This window comes from Papio anubis, chromosome 10 (genome assembly GCF_008728515.1).
Source record: "Papio anubis isolate 15944 chromosome 10, Panubis1.0, whole genome shotgun sequence".
Lineage (NCBI taxonomy): Eukaryota > Metazoa > Chordata > Mammalia > Primates > Cercopithecidae > Papio > Papio anubis.
The window spans coordinates 112,950,048-112,966,648 of NC_044985.1; the positions used below are offsets into that span (position 1 = coordinate 112,950,048).

General features: G+C 36.5%; 1 protein-coding gene across 2 annotated transcripts in view; it reads right to left on the reverse strand.

Annotated features, from left to right (window-relative positions):
- Positions 1 to 16,601, reverse strand: part of PID1 (phosphotyrosine interaction domain containing 1) — a 263,057-nt gene that overhangs the window by 184,552 nt on the left and 61,904 nt on the right. The window contains exon 1 of one of the 2 annotated variants that reach the window (XM_009183252.4): positions 6,432 to 7,059. The exons of the other annotated variant lie outside the window; for it this stretch is intronic. Within the exon in view, the coding sequence (XP_009181516.1) occupies positions 6,432 to 6,473 (42 nt within the window). The 5' untranslated portion in view covers positions 6,474 to 7,059. Of the gene's footprint in view, positions 1 to 6,431; positions 7,060 to 16,601 lie in introns of those variants that run through there. 2 annotated transcript variants of the gene reach the window in all.

The window sequence follows — 16,601 nt, forward strand, 5'->3', positions numbered from 1 at the left end:
GAAGAGAAAAAAAACATTGCACAGTTAAAAAAACCCATTAACTAATTGGATTGAAGCAACAGAAGACATAAAATGTATTACTAGCTCAATCTTTATGAATTTTAGGCAATTTTCTTTTAAAAAGAGAAGAAACCAACACAGAGGCTTTGAAAAGTATTCTAGAATAAGAGAAAAAGAGTGTCATTCTAATGACTTAATGTAGAGGCAAGCTTTCACATATCATTGCTACAAGAACTTAAAAAAAAATTAAAAATCATTTGCAAGTTCAATAGCAGGTAAGATGATATTACCTCTAAGAAACAGAATTTTTAAATTAAGGAGAATGTGAATTCAAAATACAATAAGATTACACTAAATACAAAAATATTTCCAATTCAAATTTAGAATTACAGAATTTTCTTTTAATCCTGAGTTTCATATTAACTCTAGGTTCCTTAATAAAATTAACATAATCACTATTTTTTTAAATTTCATAATGTATATGAAATATATACATAATAGAATACAATATGTATCCTACTATATATCTGTTAATCTATGTGAGTAAGTGTGTAAAGCAAATACACACAGGATAAAGCAAATAAGTAATAGAGGATAGAATACTGCATGATAGGCTATTTTAGAATAAAACAATTAATATTCCTATATTATAAATATATACATATGCAAATGTACATGTATATAGTATAGATATATACCCATACACACACCAAAAAAAGCTCAAAATAACAATGCCAATCTCATTGCTATAAAAAATTACTAAAAGCAAATGATTACTAAAAAAAGTGTAACATGCCTTTGCAGATTTTTTCTTTGTTTTTACTTTATATCTTACTAACGACAGTCAGTCAGTGAATGCTTTACAGTTACTTGAAATAATTATTGTCCATAAGGTTGAATCATCAACTTAATACAAAGTTATTTGCATTGTTTAAATCTTGATTTCAGGTTTTAGAGAGTGTATATTATATTTTGCTTTAATTGTATCTATAATTATGGAAAACATTTACATGGTTTCACAAAATTTTCCTATATTTAGAAAATTCTAGTTTCTATCCCAGTCCCCTCTACCCTTCTGCCCTGTCCCTTCCTTGCCCCATTGAAACCTCATTTTTTATTCTTCATATACATATGGTTTATCCTTCATATACATAGATGTATGAAGTGTATATACACACATACATACACATACACACACACATATAAATACACATGTATACATATAGACATATATAATATATGCATATATACATGTATAAACACATATACACATATTACACATACACACACATATGTTCACATTTTTCCATTCATATTGTATCATTTTTACCTTAAACACTAGGATACTGTGCAGAATGTTCCCTACTTTGTTAATTTTTAGCTTAGTGATAGATACTGTACACAATCTTCCCTACTTTGTTAATTTTTAGCTTAGTGATATGTCCTAGAGATAATTATTTTTTTCATAACTGCACAGTACCTAGAACACGGACAAGCATATAGACAAGCATATACACATGGACATGCATACAGACAAAAAGTGTTGCATGGTTTAGTAAATTAATCCCCTTCTCATGGATTGTAAGATATTCCCAGGCTTTTGTTAATACAGTGTTGTAATGAACAGCCCTGGGATTATGTCTTTTTATCTTTTCAGAGCATTACAGAGTTTTGATCAAAACAACAAAGAATCCATCCAACACATCATTTTTACGGACTGCAAATGCTCAGAATATATAGAACCCACATTTCTTTCTTTTCTTATAAATATATTAAATGATGCAAACTGAGAGAAGTACCAACACTAAGAATCCAAGAATTGTAAAAGTGTGATATAGGAGAACTGACCACTAAACCAGTTAAGCATGGAGGTGAATATAAAGAGTTACTAATATATGTACGCAACACTGAAGGTAAAAGTCAAAACTGTTTCTTGAAAGACACTATATGGAATCCAAAAATCATAACTCAGTAATAATAACCTGGTTATAAAACCCTTCGGTTACATTTTCAAAGACTGTAAAGTAGTGAGGGAGAAGGAAAAAGAAATTCGTTATATTCCATTTTATACTCAGAGGCAGTAAAAACATACAGTTTCATTGTTAACCTTGATAAAAGAAATATAGGTTAGCATTTTCAAATATAGTTTTCAAAGATAATCAAAGAATCTATGCCTTCAAAGACTAAAAGTCATCCCTTTTCAAAAATATGTTTCAAAGACAAATAATCTATGGCTTTCCATACTTTCCAAATCAATGGAGAAAACAAAATTAAAGTTATCCATACTTTCCAAATCAATGGAGAAAACAAAATTTAAAACAATTCATTGAAACATGCAGTATAAGAAATCATAAAAACAAAGCTCAAAATAAGATGATAAAAATGTTTCTAAGTACATCAGTTACAACAATACATGTAAATCAGTCAAATTATCTTGTTAAAGCTTCTCAGACTGGGCTACATGTAATTCAGTGTCATGCTGCTTATGAAACTGCCCGCAGGGAATGCAGGGCAGACTTTGAGGTCAGACAGACCTGGCTTAAAACCCCAGCTCCATCATTATTAATTACTTGATCCTGTGCATGTCATATTTATCATATTTATGCTTTGGGTCTTACTTCTTTTATCCATATACTAGAACTAATACTATCTACCTCTAAATGTTTTTGTAAGGATTAGAAAGAATATATGTTACATGCATTGCCTAGGACAGACAAAGGTCTGCCTTTTATTAAAGGCTTACTATTAGAACATTAAAGTAAGTAAGTAGCATTGATACACTAGTATACAAATGAGCTAAAAATAAATGGACAAGCATATAGACAAAAAATAAGACAATATCAACTGTAAAACACAAGGCAAACACATTTATCACTGTATGCTCACAAAGGGCAAAATTTTCAATTAAACTGTAACAAGCATGCACTTTTATGCCCCAAATAACATACTATCAAAATAGTCAACAAAAAACACATTAGAATACAAAGGTGAAATAACAAATAATACTATGAGATACTAACAAGCCTCTTTCCATAACTGAGAAATAAAGGCACACAAATTTGAATTATATAAATACTAGTGGCAACTTAATTGACAGAACCCAAATCAAAGTTCATAACCGTTGATGGTACATAAAACCTTTGCAAGAAAAAATGTAATAAAATTCCTAAAGAGAAGAAAAAACACTGACATTATTTTTCGTTTTATAGCATACTCTGGAAATTACACGTTCTACCCAGTGAAAGACCACTTGGCATTATCATCATATTAATCTAACTCTAATAAACTCAAAAAGAGAAGATACATTATACATAGCACCACTTAAAAATGGTAATTCAGGTTTATTCTTTACCTATCTTATGTAATTGCATACTATAAATCACATATTTATTTTTTTAAGGTGCAGATAAAAACAAAATTTTTATCATATGCTTCAAATGAAGTAAAATTATATTATAGAAATAATGCATGTTTAGTGTTACACATTGGGTGGTAAACAATTACAAGTTGGTACCAGGATAAAGTAAAAATTTCTTACTAGACCCTAACTAAAGTCAAAGCAATATAATTAATCCCTCTTGCTTTTATTTCTGAGATTCACAGCATGGTGAATGAGGACACCAATACCTTACGGAGGCTGTATATGTTTTTAAATTCTTCAAGCAATGGAATGTTGATATTTATTGGATCATCATAATTTTCCTTTTATGACTATGTTACAACCATTTCAAATGCATTTCATTCTCTTATTAAGAAACAAAAAGAAAATGCTCCAAAAAACTCAACCAATTTAACATTAGTATTCTGGCTCAAAACCTAAAGTTTTAAACTAGTGGTAGCAAAACGAACAACTCAAATTTTTTTTTGAGTTCTTGATGCAAATCCAACTAATTACAAAACTGCTGATAGCTTTCAGGCTTAAAGTAACAGGAGGCTATAAAATATTGGCACATTGAGAAATCAATCTTAGCTTTTCAAACAAATATTTTTCTGGAAACTATATACAAAAATCTTCCCTAAATTTATTGTCTTTCCCATTGTACTAGAAAGATACAAAACAAAACACAAGATTTTTGCACAGACTTCATAATTTAATTGGAATTTATATATGTAACAAATACCTTTCAAACATTCACCAACTGTAAGGCAATTATCTGTTCTCAACATCTACCCTCAGAAGCAGTTGATACGATAGTCCACATTTCAAGGTCTCTGGTACAGAAGGAGCTCTGTCCTCTGCCCACACTCTCTCCTGATCTATGGCTTTGAATTCCAGCTATATTCCAATAACTCTCAAACATATATGCCTAAATGAGACCTATGCTCTGTGATCCAGGTTCACATGTACAATTGCCTTCTTCATATCTTTAACTAGATATCTGAATCAGGATTTCAAAATTGATATGTTCCATATGCAACACACAATTCTTTCTCCAAAAACCATGTCATCATCTCTTCCCTGGAATCCTTCCCATCTCAGTAAATGGTACCACCATTCAGCTATTTGTTTCAGCTAAAATTCTAGGAGACACACTTGATTCCTCTCTCTGAGAGTTTGCACTTTACCTACTGATAAGTCCTATTGGGTCTCTATTCAAAACATATTGCAAATGCAACCACTGCTTACTTTCTCCCGTGCTCTAGCCATAATCTCTTCTCTAGACCAAGTGCAACAGCCTCATAACCAGCCTCCTTGCATCCACTCTTGTTGACTACAATCTGTCCTCCAAAACAACAGTCAGAGATGCTCTTTCTGAAAGATCAGATTACATAACGTTGACTCTGTTTTAAGATCCACTACCAGCTTCCCATCACTCATGGGATAATATCCCGAACTCCCTACCATGGCTAACAAGGTCTAACTCCTGACTTTTCTAACCTCATTTTCCTCCTCTGTCCTGTTTCCTCACAATGTTCTAGATACTGTAGCTAAGCTTGTTCCCAAACTGACACCCTTGCCAGTGTTGATCCTTCTACCTGCAATGTAACCCCCACCCCAAATATGCCTGAGACAACCTCCTTATCATCATCCATATTTCAATGAGCACCTTCTCAGAAAGGTCTTCCTTCTCCTGGGCTGAAACAGCCCCCAGTAAGTATCACATTGCTTTATTTAATCTTCTACCCAATACTAGTACCAACTGATGTTATGTTATTCTATTATACTATATTACACGGTATTCGATTTTAATTTTTGTTGGTATATTTATTTTATGCCTTCTACCATGGGAAGAGCTCTCTCACCACCTGGAGAGCAAGAACTCTCTCATTCTCCACCACAGTTGGATGGGTACCACTGTTCTAGTACCTAGAGCAGTATCCGGCTCATGGCTGACTTTTAATAAATGTGCCTTACTGTGGTGGCTACAGCAAAAGAACAAAACTATTCTTTTTCAAATAGTAAGAACACATATAAAATAAAACTGAGGTAAATTAGAGGATATTTCCTTAAACTAGGAAGCATTGGATTTATGAAATCTATAAACTATCTTCATGATTGCATTTAAAGGAGGCGCTTAATGTTCTATGGAATATATGTCTTCAAGACAAATGGGAAATATCTAATTATATATATATAAATATATATATATATACACACATACACACACACATATATATATAACCCAATCTATTCCAACAGTTTTCAACAATACTTGAGAATTCTGCAAGTCAGAGCTTGACTGTATAATGAAACACATATAGCAAAGAAATTTAATTTTGAAATCAAATAACAAAATGTTTCTACATATATTATATGTGTGTGCATACACAGATATTTTTAATAATTTTAACAATAGCTAATAATTGTATTTCACATCAAGGTCAACTTGAAACTCATGCCTTCTCCTTGTTCTGAAGGAAGCACAGGTTCCAGGTCCCGGCACTAAGAGAACTTGGAGAAGGCAATTTGGTTCGTTTGTGAGGCTACTGAGCTAAGTGATGACTCTGCTGCTGCCCTCCCCTGACTCATCCGGGGTCCAGAAGGAAGGGAGGCCATGGCCATATGAGCAGTTACTTGGTTGGTGCAAAAGTAATTGTGGTTTTTGCCATTAATACTAGAATTCCTTCTCAGGTAGGCACATTGCTTTGCTTCTCTACTCTTTAGAGGAGCCAATCAAGTGAATGTATATAGAGAATTGCTTGTGGGGAGTGTATCCCAACGGTTTGTTTTGCTTTGACCAAAAAGGCACTGAGAAAACAGTATGTGGCTGAAGTAATATTAATATGGGCCCCATGCCATTTAGCCACTATAAAGGAACCCTCCCCAGCCTATTGAGTTAGCTGTTGAGATGCTGGTCAAATCTTCATGTTATCATATATCTCATGGTAGCATAATTGTGAGCAACTGTATCTGCCACCCCCACTACACTGGCAGCTTGTCGGAGAAAAGGAAAATGTCTCTTCCTCCCAACCACTGAGCTCCCACTTACCCAGCACCTCCATCTTCTTCCATCTAGGGCTTTCAACCACATTGCTCTTGTTTTTCATGCTCTAATTTACCTCCAGTATTAGAATGACATGATTTTCACAGAAACATTTAATCATCTCTTCAATTCCTTCCCAGCCTTTAAATATGCAAATAGAAAACTAAGCATATTATCATGGAATTACGTGAAATGATACATTCTAAGCCAAATGAGCAGGTCACAAAAGGGAATGCCTCACCTGTTCCCTGCTGTGTGAAGGCATGGGTGTGCCTGTGTATGTATGTATGGAAAACACAATGCAGAATGGACACCAGTGCATGAACAGGAGAGTCTGAACTGGGTTTTGCTCTCTTTCTGATACGTTTCTATACCATGAAAGCTCTTATTATGAAAATACCACCGTGTTCAAAACAAAAACTAGGAAAGACATTTTTTAAAACTGTGTGAAACCCTCTAAATCATCTTCCCTTTTTCTATTTATTTTATTATGGTAAAATACAAATAACTTAAAATTTAATATCTTAACCATTTTTCAGTGTACAATTCAGTGGTATTAAGCACATTCAAATTGCTGTGTAACTATCACCACCAACCATCTTCAGAACTCTTCATCTTCCCAAACTGAAACGCTATGCTTACTTTTGTGTGTGTTTTTTTTTTTTTTTTTTTTGAGACGGAGTCTTGCTCTGTCACCCAGGCTGGAGTGCAGTGGCGCGATCTCGGCTCACTGCAAGCTCCGCCTCCTGGGTTCACGCCATTCTCCTGCCTCAGCCTCCCAAGTAGCTGGGACTACAGGTGCCCACCACCGTGCCCGGCTATTTTTTTGTATTCTTAGTAGAGACTGGATTTCACCGTGGTCTCGATCTCCTGACCTCGTGATCCGCCCGTCTTGGCCTCCCAAAGTGCTGGGATTACAGGGGTGAACCACCGCGCCCGGCGTGCTATGCTTATTAAACAAAAACTCCCGTTTTCTCCCTCTCCTTAACTCCTAATACCATCATTCCACTTTCTATCTTTAGGCTTTTGACCACTGTAAGAAATTCATAAAAGTGGACACATACAGTATTTTTTGTGTGTGTGACTGTCTTCTTTATTTCCCTTAGCATAATGCCCTCAAGGTTCATCCATGTTGTAGCACGTGTCAGAATTCCCTTCCTGTTGAAGGCTGAAGAGTATTCCACTGTATGGATTTACCACATTTTGCTTATCCTTTCACCTGTCAATGGATACCTGGGTTGCTTCCATGTTTTGACTATTGTAAATAACACTGCTATAAACATGGGTATACCAGTATTTCTTTGAGATCCAGTTTTCGATTCTTTTGTGTACATATCCAGATGTGAAATTGCCAGATCATACGGTGACCCTATTTTTAGTTTCTTGAGGAACTGCCATGCTGCTTTCTACAGCAGTCGCATCAGTTTACATTCCCACCAACAACGCATAAGGTTTCCAATTTTTCTACATTCTCACCACCAACACTTATTTCTTGTTCTTATCAGTAGGCTTCCCAGTAGGTGTGAGGTGGTATCTCACTAAAGTTTTTATTTGTATTTTCCTTACAATAAACCATATTCACTTTGGCTTCTATGGCATTTTTTCTTTCTGACTGTGAAGATAAAAGTTCTTCATGTCTCAACCAGCCAAAGTCACATTCCTATGGCTCCCACAGTATTTTTTAGGCTTGGGCTTTCCTCCTGCCACCTATTATGTGAAAAGAAATAGAAGTGAAGCTAGTATTTAAATTATGTTTTTAAAGTATTTTTTTTAAGTCTTCCTTCACTCACAGAGAAAATTCTCGCAATTCTGGGAATCAATTGTCAAACATTTCTTAAAGAGAAAAGCACACGTAATCCCTAAAGAAAAACTACCCACTAATTTGATTGTCTGGAAGTGTAACAAAACACGTCCGAAGAATATGAGGTTCTCATCGCTACTCGGCAAAACGTCCTCATTATCAAGAAGTTTTAGGGAACTGAAGAAGCTATGAATCCAGGGCGGGCATCAATTTGCCTTTTATTCACTTCTCTCATTGAATCTTAAAGAATTTTTCTTGGAATTCAAGTCAATTACTTTGATAACATCATTATTTTATTTATACTTGCACCATGTCTGACCTGAGTTATCAATGCCGGCTTACCATTCCAATCCTATAAAATGAATGGAGGTAAGGGGTTTGGCATGAGCTGAAAACTTCCACGAGCATTGTACTGGGATGGCTAATTGCAAGAGTGTCCCAGTTGCCTGATGTACTATTCATAAGATACTTTCAGATTCCACCATACCAGCCTCAGGTAAGGCATAAATAATGTACTTCTGCATATATAATATAAACTAAATCTTCCTGTCACCTGGTCATCAACTATTATTATCACTTTTAAGTAATATTGACAAAGTACATAAAATGGCATTTCAAAAGCAGTACTTTTTATAAGCTTGTAAGTAGAAATGGTTTACTTTAATAGTGTTCCAGTTACAACAGGATTTCATCACACTGGCTGTGAATTTAATCCATTTATCTCCGGAGCTCAGAGTAACAGATATATGGTTACCATTAATGTCCTTCATTCCATCCTAAGAACAGTGGTTCATAAATTCTTTCTGGATTTCAGGCCTCTTTAGAAATCTAAACAAAACCATGGATCCTCTCCTCAGAAAATGAGCACAATTCAAATTTAGAAAACAGTTTCAGGGATTTCTGCTCATCTCTCTATAAGTCCATATACATAGGCAGCCAATTCAGTGTCAGAGTCCTTTGGGGTACCGGTTACAAAAGAAGATCATTCAGCAGGAGAAAGACATCTCCACTTTTAACAAAACCCCTGGTGATTCTAGTGAATACCAGTACTTGAGAGCCAGTGGCCTTGAAGTTGATAGACTCCAACTGAAACATTCCTGATATAGAAGGTAGGGCTACAAAGTAATAGGATCAGCGTTCAGCTCTCATTGGAAGTCAATATTATTAGAATCACATCTATAAGAGGATGGGGGAAGGAAATCCTTAAGCCAAAATATATTAATACAGTGTAGTAAGTCTTCACCTAATGTCATCAATAGGCTCTTGGAAACTGCAACTTTAAGCAGAACAGTATACAGCAGGTCCTCAAACAGCATTGTTTTCTTTACCAACTTTTCTTTATAGCATTGATGAGGGGAAAAAAATAGTTTTGCTATACATCATTTCACTTAAAGTCACAGTTCCCAAGAATCCATCGACAATGTTAAGTGAAGACTTACTCTATAAGAAAAATAAATGATATAATTTCATCTACCTTCTATACCACCAACAATATGCTATACTACTCTAATCTAGCATTGAGACTCAAGTGTTCTTACCTTGAAATGTGTATTGTATCAAAATTCAAGGGATGGAAATGTGAGCAGCAGAATACGAAGGAGTCTGCACACAGGTGAGTCATGATCACCATCTACACACAAGTGGACATACCCAGCTCCTTAAGCATTTGGCCCAGGCTTTGCACATCTTTCCTTCTCCAAGAATGGAGACTAATGCCTTGTGCATGGTAGATGCTCAACACATTACCTTCAGATTTCATTTTAATGTGTCTCTGCTGACAACTCTATGCCAAATCCAACTGTTTGCTTAATGATAACTGAACCTTATTGTAATGGTCTAATGTTTAGACCATTAGACCTATTTAGACCTATTAGACCCATAGGTCTAATGTAATAAACCTTAAGGTCCATTACAGTATTAAAATGAAATTTAATACAGCTGAAAATTTGGCAAACTATACTTGTTCCTCTCAATTCTGGAAGAACCCTGATCAATACACACCATGCCTGAACTCGGTCCCTTCTAAAGCTAATGAACTTTAAAATGGCAAGAGGAGGTCAAATCTATTTATCTGTTGTTTATTGCTAGAGCTGCTGATCAGGGGAGGGAAATATAGTTTATACAGAGCATGACCAACAAGAAATGAGAGTGACTTTTAAATGAGGACTTAGGAATATTAGTTTCTCAACTTCAGAATTATGTGTACTGCATACAAAAAATGATAATGATAATGGTGAAAAAACACATCTTAATCAACTCTAGTATGATTAGTCATATACTAACTTAATAGCTTGGAATATGGTAAAACGGTCTTTGCAGGGTTCACTGACCTCTTGAAGAATCAGATAAAACCCAAAAAGCACAAAATTCATGCAAGATTTTCACATCTTGTCAAGGAGTTCTCTGATCCCTGCAAGGCCATCTGTGCCCACCATTTTGTTTCAATAACATTGGATTAGTTTGTCCACCTACCTAGACAATCATGAGGGCAATTTAGACAAGAGGAGAAAACACGAAGGGTGAGGTCACACAGGCTTTGATCCTGCTGTATACTGTACAATGGAATGATCATGGGATCTGGACCCAAATGGTCCTGATGCGGGGCTCAAACTGTGGCTTTGTAACCTCAGAACAGTGAGGTCTGCTATAAAGATCAAGTGAATGAATCATTATGGGTGATATGGGTGGTCTTCAGTGAATAAATGCAGAGGTCATTGTTATTAAACAAATATACATTTTTTTTTTCCTGATTATCCAGGAGCCTAATGCTACTATTCTCTAGGTCAGACTAACAGTGTGAAACTTCTCAGATTACAATGAGAACTAGAACTTTGCAAAAAGTGACTTTGGTATTTATGTTATTAAGACCTTTTGGATGAAATTCAAGAAAAACCTGATTTATGCTAATTCAATCCCAAAGTGAAAAGACGAAAGTAATTTTTTTTTACATAAATAGAATAACATTTAACTTTAAGTTTCTTCTCAAGAGAAAGACAACATCATCCTTCCTGAAAACGTAAATGTTTAAGAAGTAGCTAGAATACACATCATTAAACTGCATCCCAAACATTTATACAGCCAACCTACACAGACACACACACACATACTACACACACACAATCACACATACATACTACACACACACACTATACACACACACATATACTATACATTTTTACATCTATCTACCAGTGTATCTATCTGTATGTGTATACATACATGAATCACTATGTAATCTTGATTTATTTTTCATTTCCTAGACTCTACTTGGCAATAATTAACATTTTTATCTACCAGTTAAAACCTGCGGCAAATTCATATCTTCCACAAATTAAAATATACTTCAAAAAGAACACGCAATCTGGTGGGTGGAGGTCATGGGAACTTTGCTCAGCGGGAGATTTAATTAAATTATTATTTTCTCACCACCTTTTACACACACACACACACAAAAAAAAACCCAAATTATATTCAACCCTAAAAAGATATTCTTTCTCCATATTATGTCAACAACATGTAGAGTTACAAGATCAGCAGCAGCGATCACAGGATTTGGGGAGGTCAATGCCACCATTTCAAATCTCAGAGTCAATTCACAGTAGCTACTTAAGAGATGCAAAAGGCCTGGCAAGAGTATTTATTTCCTGCAAGAATCCTCTGCAAGCAAACTGTCCATTCAGCAGTTCTGCAGGCTACTGTTTCACCATGCGACAGGCCCACTTATTCATAAACAAATCATTAACATTCTTGACATAAATCCATAGTGGACCATTAATCCCAGCTATGATAATGTTTTCGTACATTTGCTCTGCCCATCATGAATAGGAGTGTTGTTTCGCAGAACCCATCCCTGACAAATAAGAGACAAATTATGCCCCGTGAGAAAACTTGGAGAATGAACGGCTTACACACCAATTACTGTCTCATTATCTGGCTGATGCAGAAATAGATCCTGTGTGCTTTGGGTGAAATGTAGATTTTTCTTACTCAGACCAAAAAAATATAAGTATATGCAAAATCACTTGCCAAGGTGATTTTTGTTGCTCAGATTCATCTGAAGCCACACTCTGGGAACATTCCTCACAAAAGCAAATCAATAATTATTGCTTAAGAAAAAAACAAAAAAAAAAACCCTAAAGATCCTAGCAACTATCAAGACCAATGGTTAATATGGGTTTTTTGTTTGTTTGTTTGTTTGCTTTAGCATTTCAATGTTCATTGAATATTGAAATATTCTGCCCAAGAGTTATCAGCAAAACGAATATGAATGACAGAGAAACAATAAACAAGGTATAAGAAAATAAGAAACTCATTTAAGTGAAATAGACTCTATGGCCTGACAAGACCCTTAAATTCAGTTTATAAATTCTCCCCACTGAGCTTGAACAAGAAACCTCTTCATGATCAAAACACACTGGCTAAGCACCCATACATAAGAAGGATTTGCTGTATGTTTTTATGTTCTAAGCTAAACAGACCCAATTCTAGCTCTTTAACCATGACATCATACGTTAAATAAATATACTAACAACTCCACAAAAGCGACCAACTCAAACATTTTATTTTATATATTGGTACCCATAGTTCTATCTACAAACCATCTGCTGGGCTGAAGCCAAGGCTCATGCTCTGTCAACCAGCACTTCATATATTTGCATTGGCAGGGACAACACCAAGAGCCTATTTATTTCTCTGTAAGATATCTGGCTTCTAACAGCTATTGGGTAGAACAGTGCTTCTCAAACTTTATGTGTATAGGAATCACTGAGGGATTTTGTTAGAATGCAGATTCTGGGTCAGTAGGTCTGGGGCGACACTGAATAGCTTATATTTCTATCAGGCTCCCAGGTGATGCAAATTCTGCTCTCCTGGGACTACACTTTGACAAGCAAGGTGGGAGATGACTAAGTTTTGAATATGACTTATTAGACCAATAGCTTGGCTCTCTATAAGTATAAAATGGAACCCTCCTCTTCTGTTCAATTTTGCTTTCTCTACTACTAATATAATTATTAATTTCATCAATACGCATAAATTTTAAAGTCAAGTTTTACACAAGTCTTCATTTAGAGTAAGAATGAGAACGCAAAAATCTAGAGGAATATTTGCATAACATTGGTGTAGGGAAAAAGTACCCTACTAAGGGTCTGGATTTCAATCTTATTCTAGCATTCCATAAAATAAAACCATGAGGCCATAAGTATGGGACTGAACTTCTCTTAGCCTCAATACCTTGATCTGTAAAATGGGAATTGAAAATACTCACCACACAGTATTAGCACAGGATGAAATAAAACATGCAAAAAGTGCCTTAGCACGACAGGCCCTCAACAAATAGGAGTTTCTTCTCTTGCTTTCTTTGTTATCCAACATTAGTAGCACAGCTTGGATCACGTAGGACGACCTCAATCTGACGTAAAAGAGTCAGCTAGCTTTGAATTGTTGCTCTGCTCCTTCTTACCTATTTATCTGTAGGCAGTCACTCAGCTGGTGGTTCTCGGATGCAGACAGTCAGACCTACATCAAGTTGCCTGTGTAATGATTACTTAACAAAAATTCAGATTCTCCTGTCTGCCACCCTGTAATTCTCATACAACAGGCTTGAGATTTCAGTTTAGAATCCATGTTTTTAAATGCCTCCCTAGCGAGGACTGAAACCACTGCCTTCACCTTTAGAGCCTCAGATGCCTTCAGCACAATGATGCCCATGACAATAGTGATGCCCAACCACCTACTGCAATGGGGCTCTGACAACAGGGCTTGGTAAATGGCAAAAGGCTAACACTGTGTTGCCATTGAGACCCCTATACACAGGATGAGAGGATTAACTCAGTGACACCCCTTAGCTGGAGATACTGGTTTCCCTGAATGTATCCTCCATTTTACAACTCAAGCAATAACTGGATCCAATGCAATTGCAAGCTCCAGTTCCTGATTTGTTTTTCTCTTTTAATCACCACAAACAATCAGCTTGCTTTTCCCAGGCCTCTGGGTTGTAAAGGAGATGGCTTCATTGACTCTTCCTACCAGGTCAATGAATGAGTCCATTTCTGGTTGCCCCCAGACCCTGGCTTTCTCTGATACTTTCTTGCAAAATAGAAGAGCCAGTGCCCAGTCACTACCTGACAACCAACTCAGTGCATAGCTAGTGCAGTGACTTCATTAATCACTATGAACAGCCTTCTCAATCAGAAGGAAAATATTTTTTTCTTAGATCACCACTCTACCTTGCGTCTTTTACCACTTCCCATCTGGTTTACCTTGGATATGTATGGAATCCAAGTAACAATTGTCTCAGAAAGAAACATATATCCCTGTCCTTTTGTTTTAGAGGATAAAGATCCCATTTGTAATTATAAATTATAGATCAAAGAGAATAGGGGTTATGAAACATATTCATGCAAAGACAGTTACATTTTTATGCAGAGATCTAGGAGCTTTTCTCAAAAGCATAGAATCATTCCCTTCACTGTTTCCTTCATTCTCCTCCTTCCTTTCTGCCCTCCCTCCCCGCCTTCCTCTTTGTCTTCTTTCCTTCCAGTAGCATTTGTAATTATATAAACTAACTGAAATATTTCTTAACTAACCCAACTATTATTTATTCATCCTCAGTTTCAAAGCAAAATGTGTCCCTTAACTTCTGCTGTATAATGAGAAAGGGAAGTAGGAGGCAGGAGGAGAAACAGGAAGAGGGAGAGGGACAGGGAAAGGGACAGAAAGGGTATTAATCAGTGCTCTGGTTTCCAATCCTGGAGTTGCACAGTTAGTGAAAATTAGAGAAGAGCCCTGGTGTAAGATGATAAATGGCAAATGATACTTGGCTTTCATGGCTGGAGAGTAAGAATGGGGGGTGACAGGAAGTAGCCAGAACTGTGGCAAACAAAAGAAGTGCATGCTCCCTTTGAAGGTAGAGTTGCTGTTCAATTTTAGGCTAGAGTAGCAAATAGAAATGTGGGATTGGCTGGGTGCAGTGGCTCACGACTGTAATCCTAGCACTTTGGGAGGCCGAGGTGGGTGGATCACGAGGTCAAGCATCCAAGACCAGCCTGGCCAACATAGTGAAACCCTGTCTCTACTAAAAGTACAAAAAATTAGTCAGGCATGGTGGCAGGCGCCTGTAGTCCCAGTTATTTGGAGGCTGAGGCAGGAGAATCGCTTGAACCTGGGAGGCAGAGATTGCAGTGAGCTGAGATCACACCACTGCACTCCAGCCTAGACAATAGTGCGAGACTCTGTCTCGAAAAACAAACAAACAAAAACTAACTCAGTTAAGAACAAGTCACTCCTCTTTCACTTAATTCTTTTTGAGTTCTGATTAAACTAAAAATAAAGTCTCACTTGGTGCCAGCCAAAAAAAAAAAAAAAGAAAGAAAAAAAAGAAATGTAGAATTAACACTGTCAGACTGTCAAAGGTTTCAAAAAAGGTCACACCTGAGAGGGCCACATCTTATGCAAAATGTCCTGCTCTTTTTGGTGCTTGCTACAATGTAAAAATTTTATAAGCACTGTGCTGGCCAAAGGAACTACACCAGCAGGGCAAATGTGGGTTGTGGGTCAACCACTTGCAAACCCTCACCTACATAGTTTCCATGGCTGGGATGCTGGCTGGTCACCAGAGTCTGCTTCTCTTTTTTGTGGGCACTCATCTGGGCCACATTTCTCCATCTACTTTGTAATTAGGTATGAACTGATGACTGAGTTCTAGCCAATGGAATGTGAGCAGAAAGAACATCTGCCTCTTATGAGCAAAATCTTCAAGGAAGTAGCTGTGCCTCTTCATGCTACCTTTCCACTTGTGCCAACCAGGTGCAGTCAATGAGGCCACAGGGGCAGCGCAACTACAGTGAGGAAGAGGCCTGGGTCCCTGAATCACCACATGGAAGAGAGCCAACCAATTGTCCAGGAATACAACTTTGAATGAGGACCTGGAAATTAAACATTGATCATGTTTTGTCCACTTCGTGTATTAGGTCCTATTAATTACTGCAACCTAGCCTGGAATCCTTCGGCTTTGAAAAATAGTAATCCTTCATCATCCTTGAGATGTCCTTACTTCAAATGTAAGTGGAATGCTATTCATTTTCGTCTCCTAGATAAGTTTATTTTTAATTCTAAGTATAATAGGTCCTCCATGCCTATTCAGATTCATTTTTATTTGTCAATTGCTTAAGGGCAGAAATTCTGAGCCTCCAGAGCATTCAAAATTCAAGCACCTAGGATCAGATTGATAGCAGGCTACCATGACAGCTCTATCAAGGAAAGGTTATTACCAAGGAAAATGAACATACATTTTGAAAATCCTCACCATAATCACCTTTTTTCAAACCATAAAATATTTCCCAAGAACAAGGTAATTACTTTTTATAAAGCCCGCT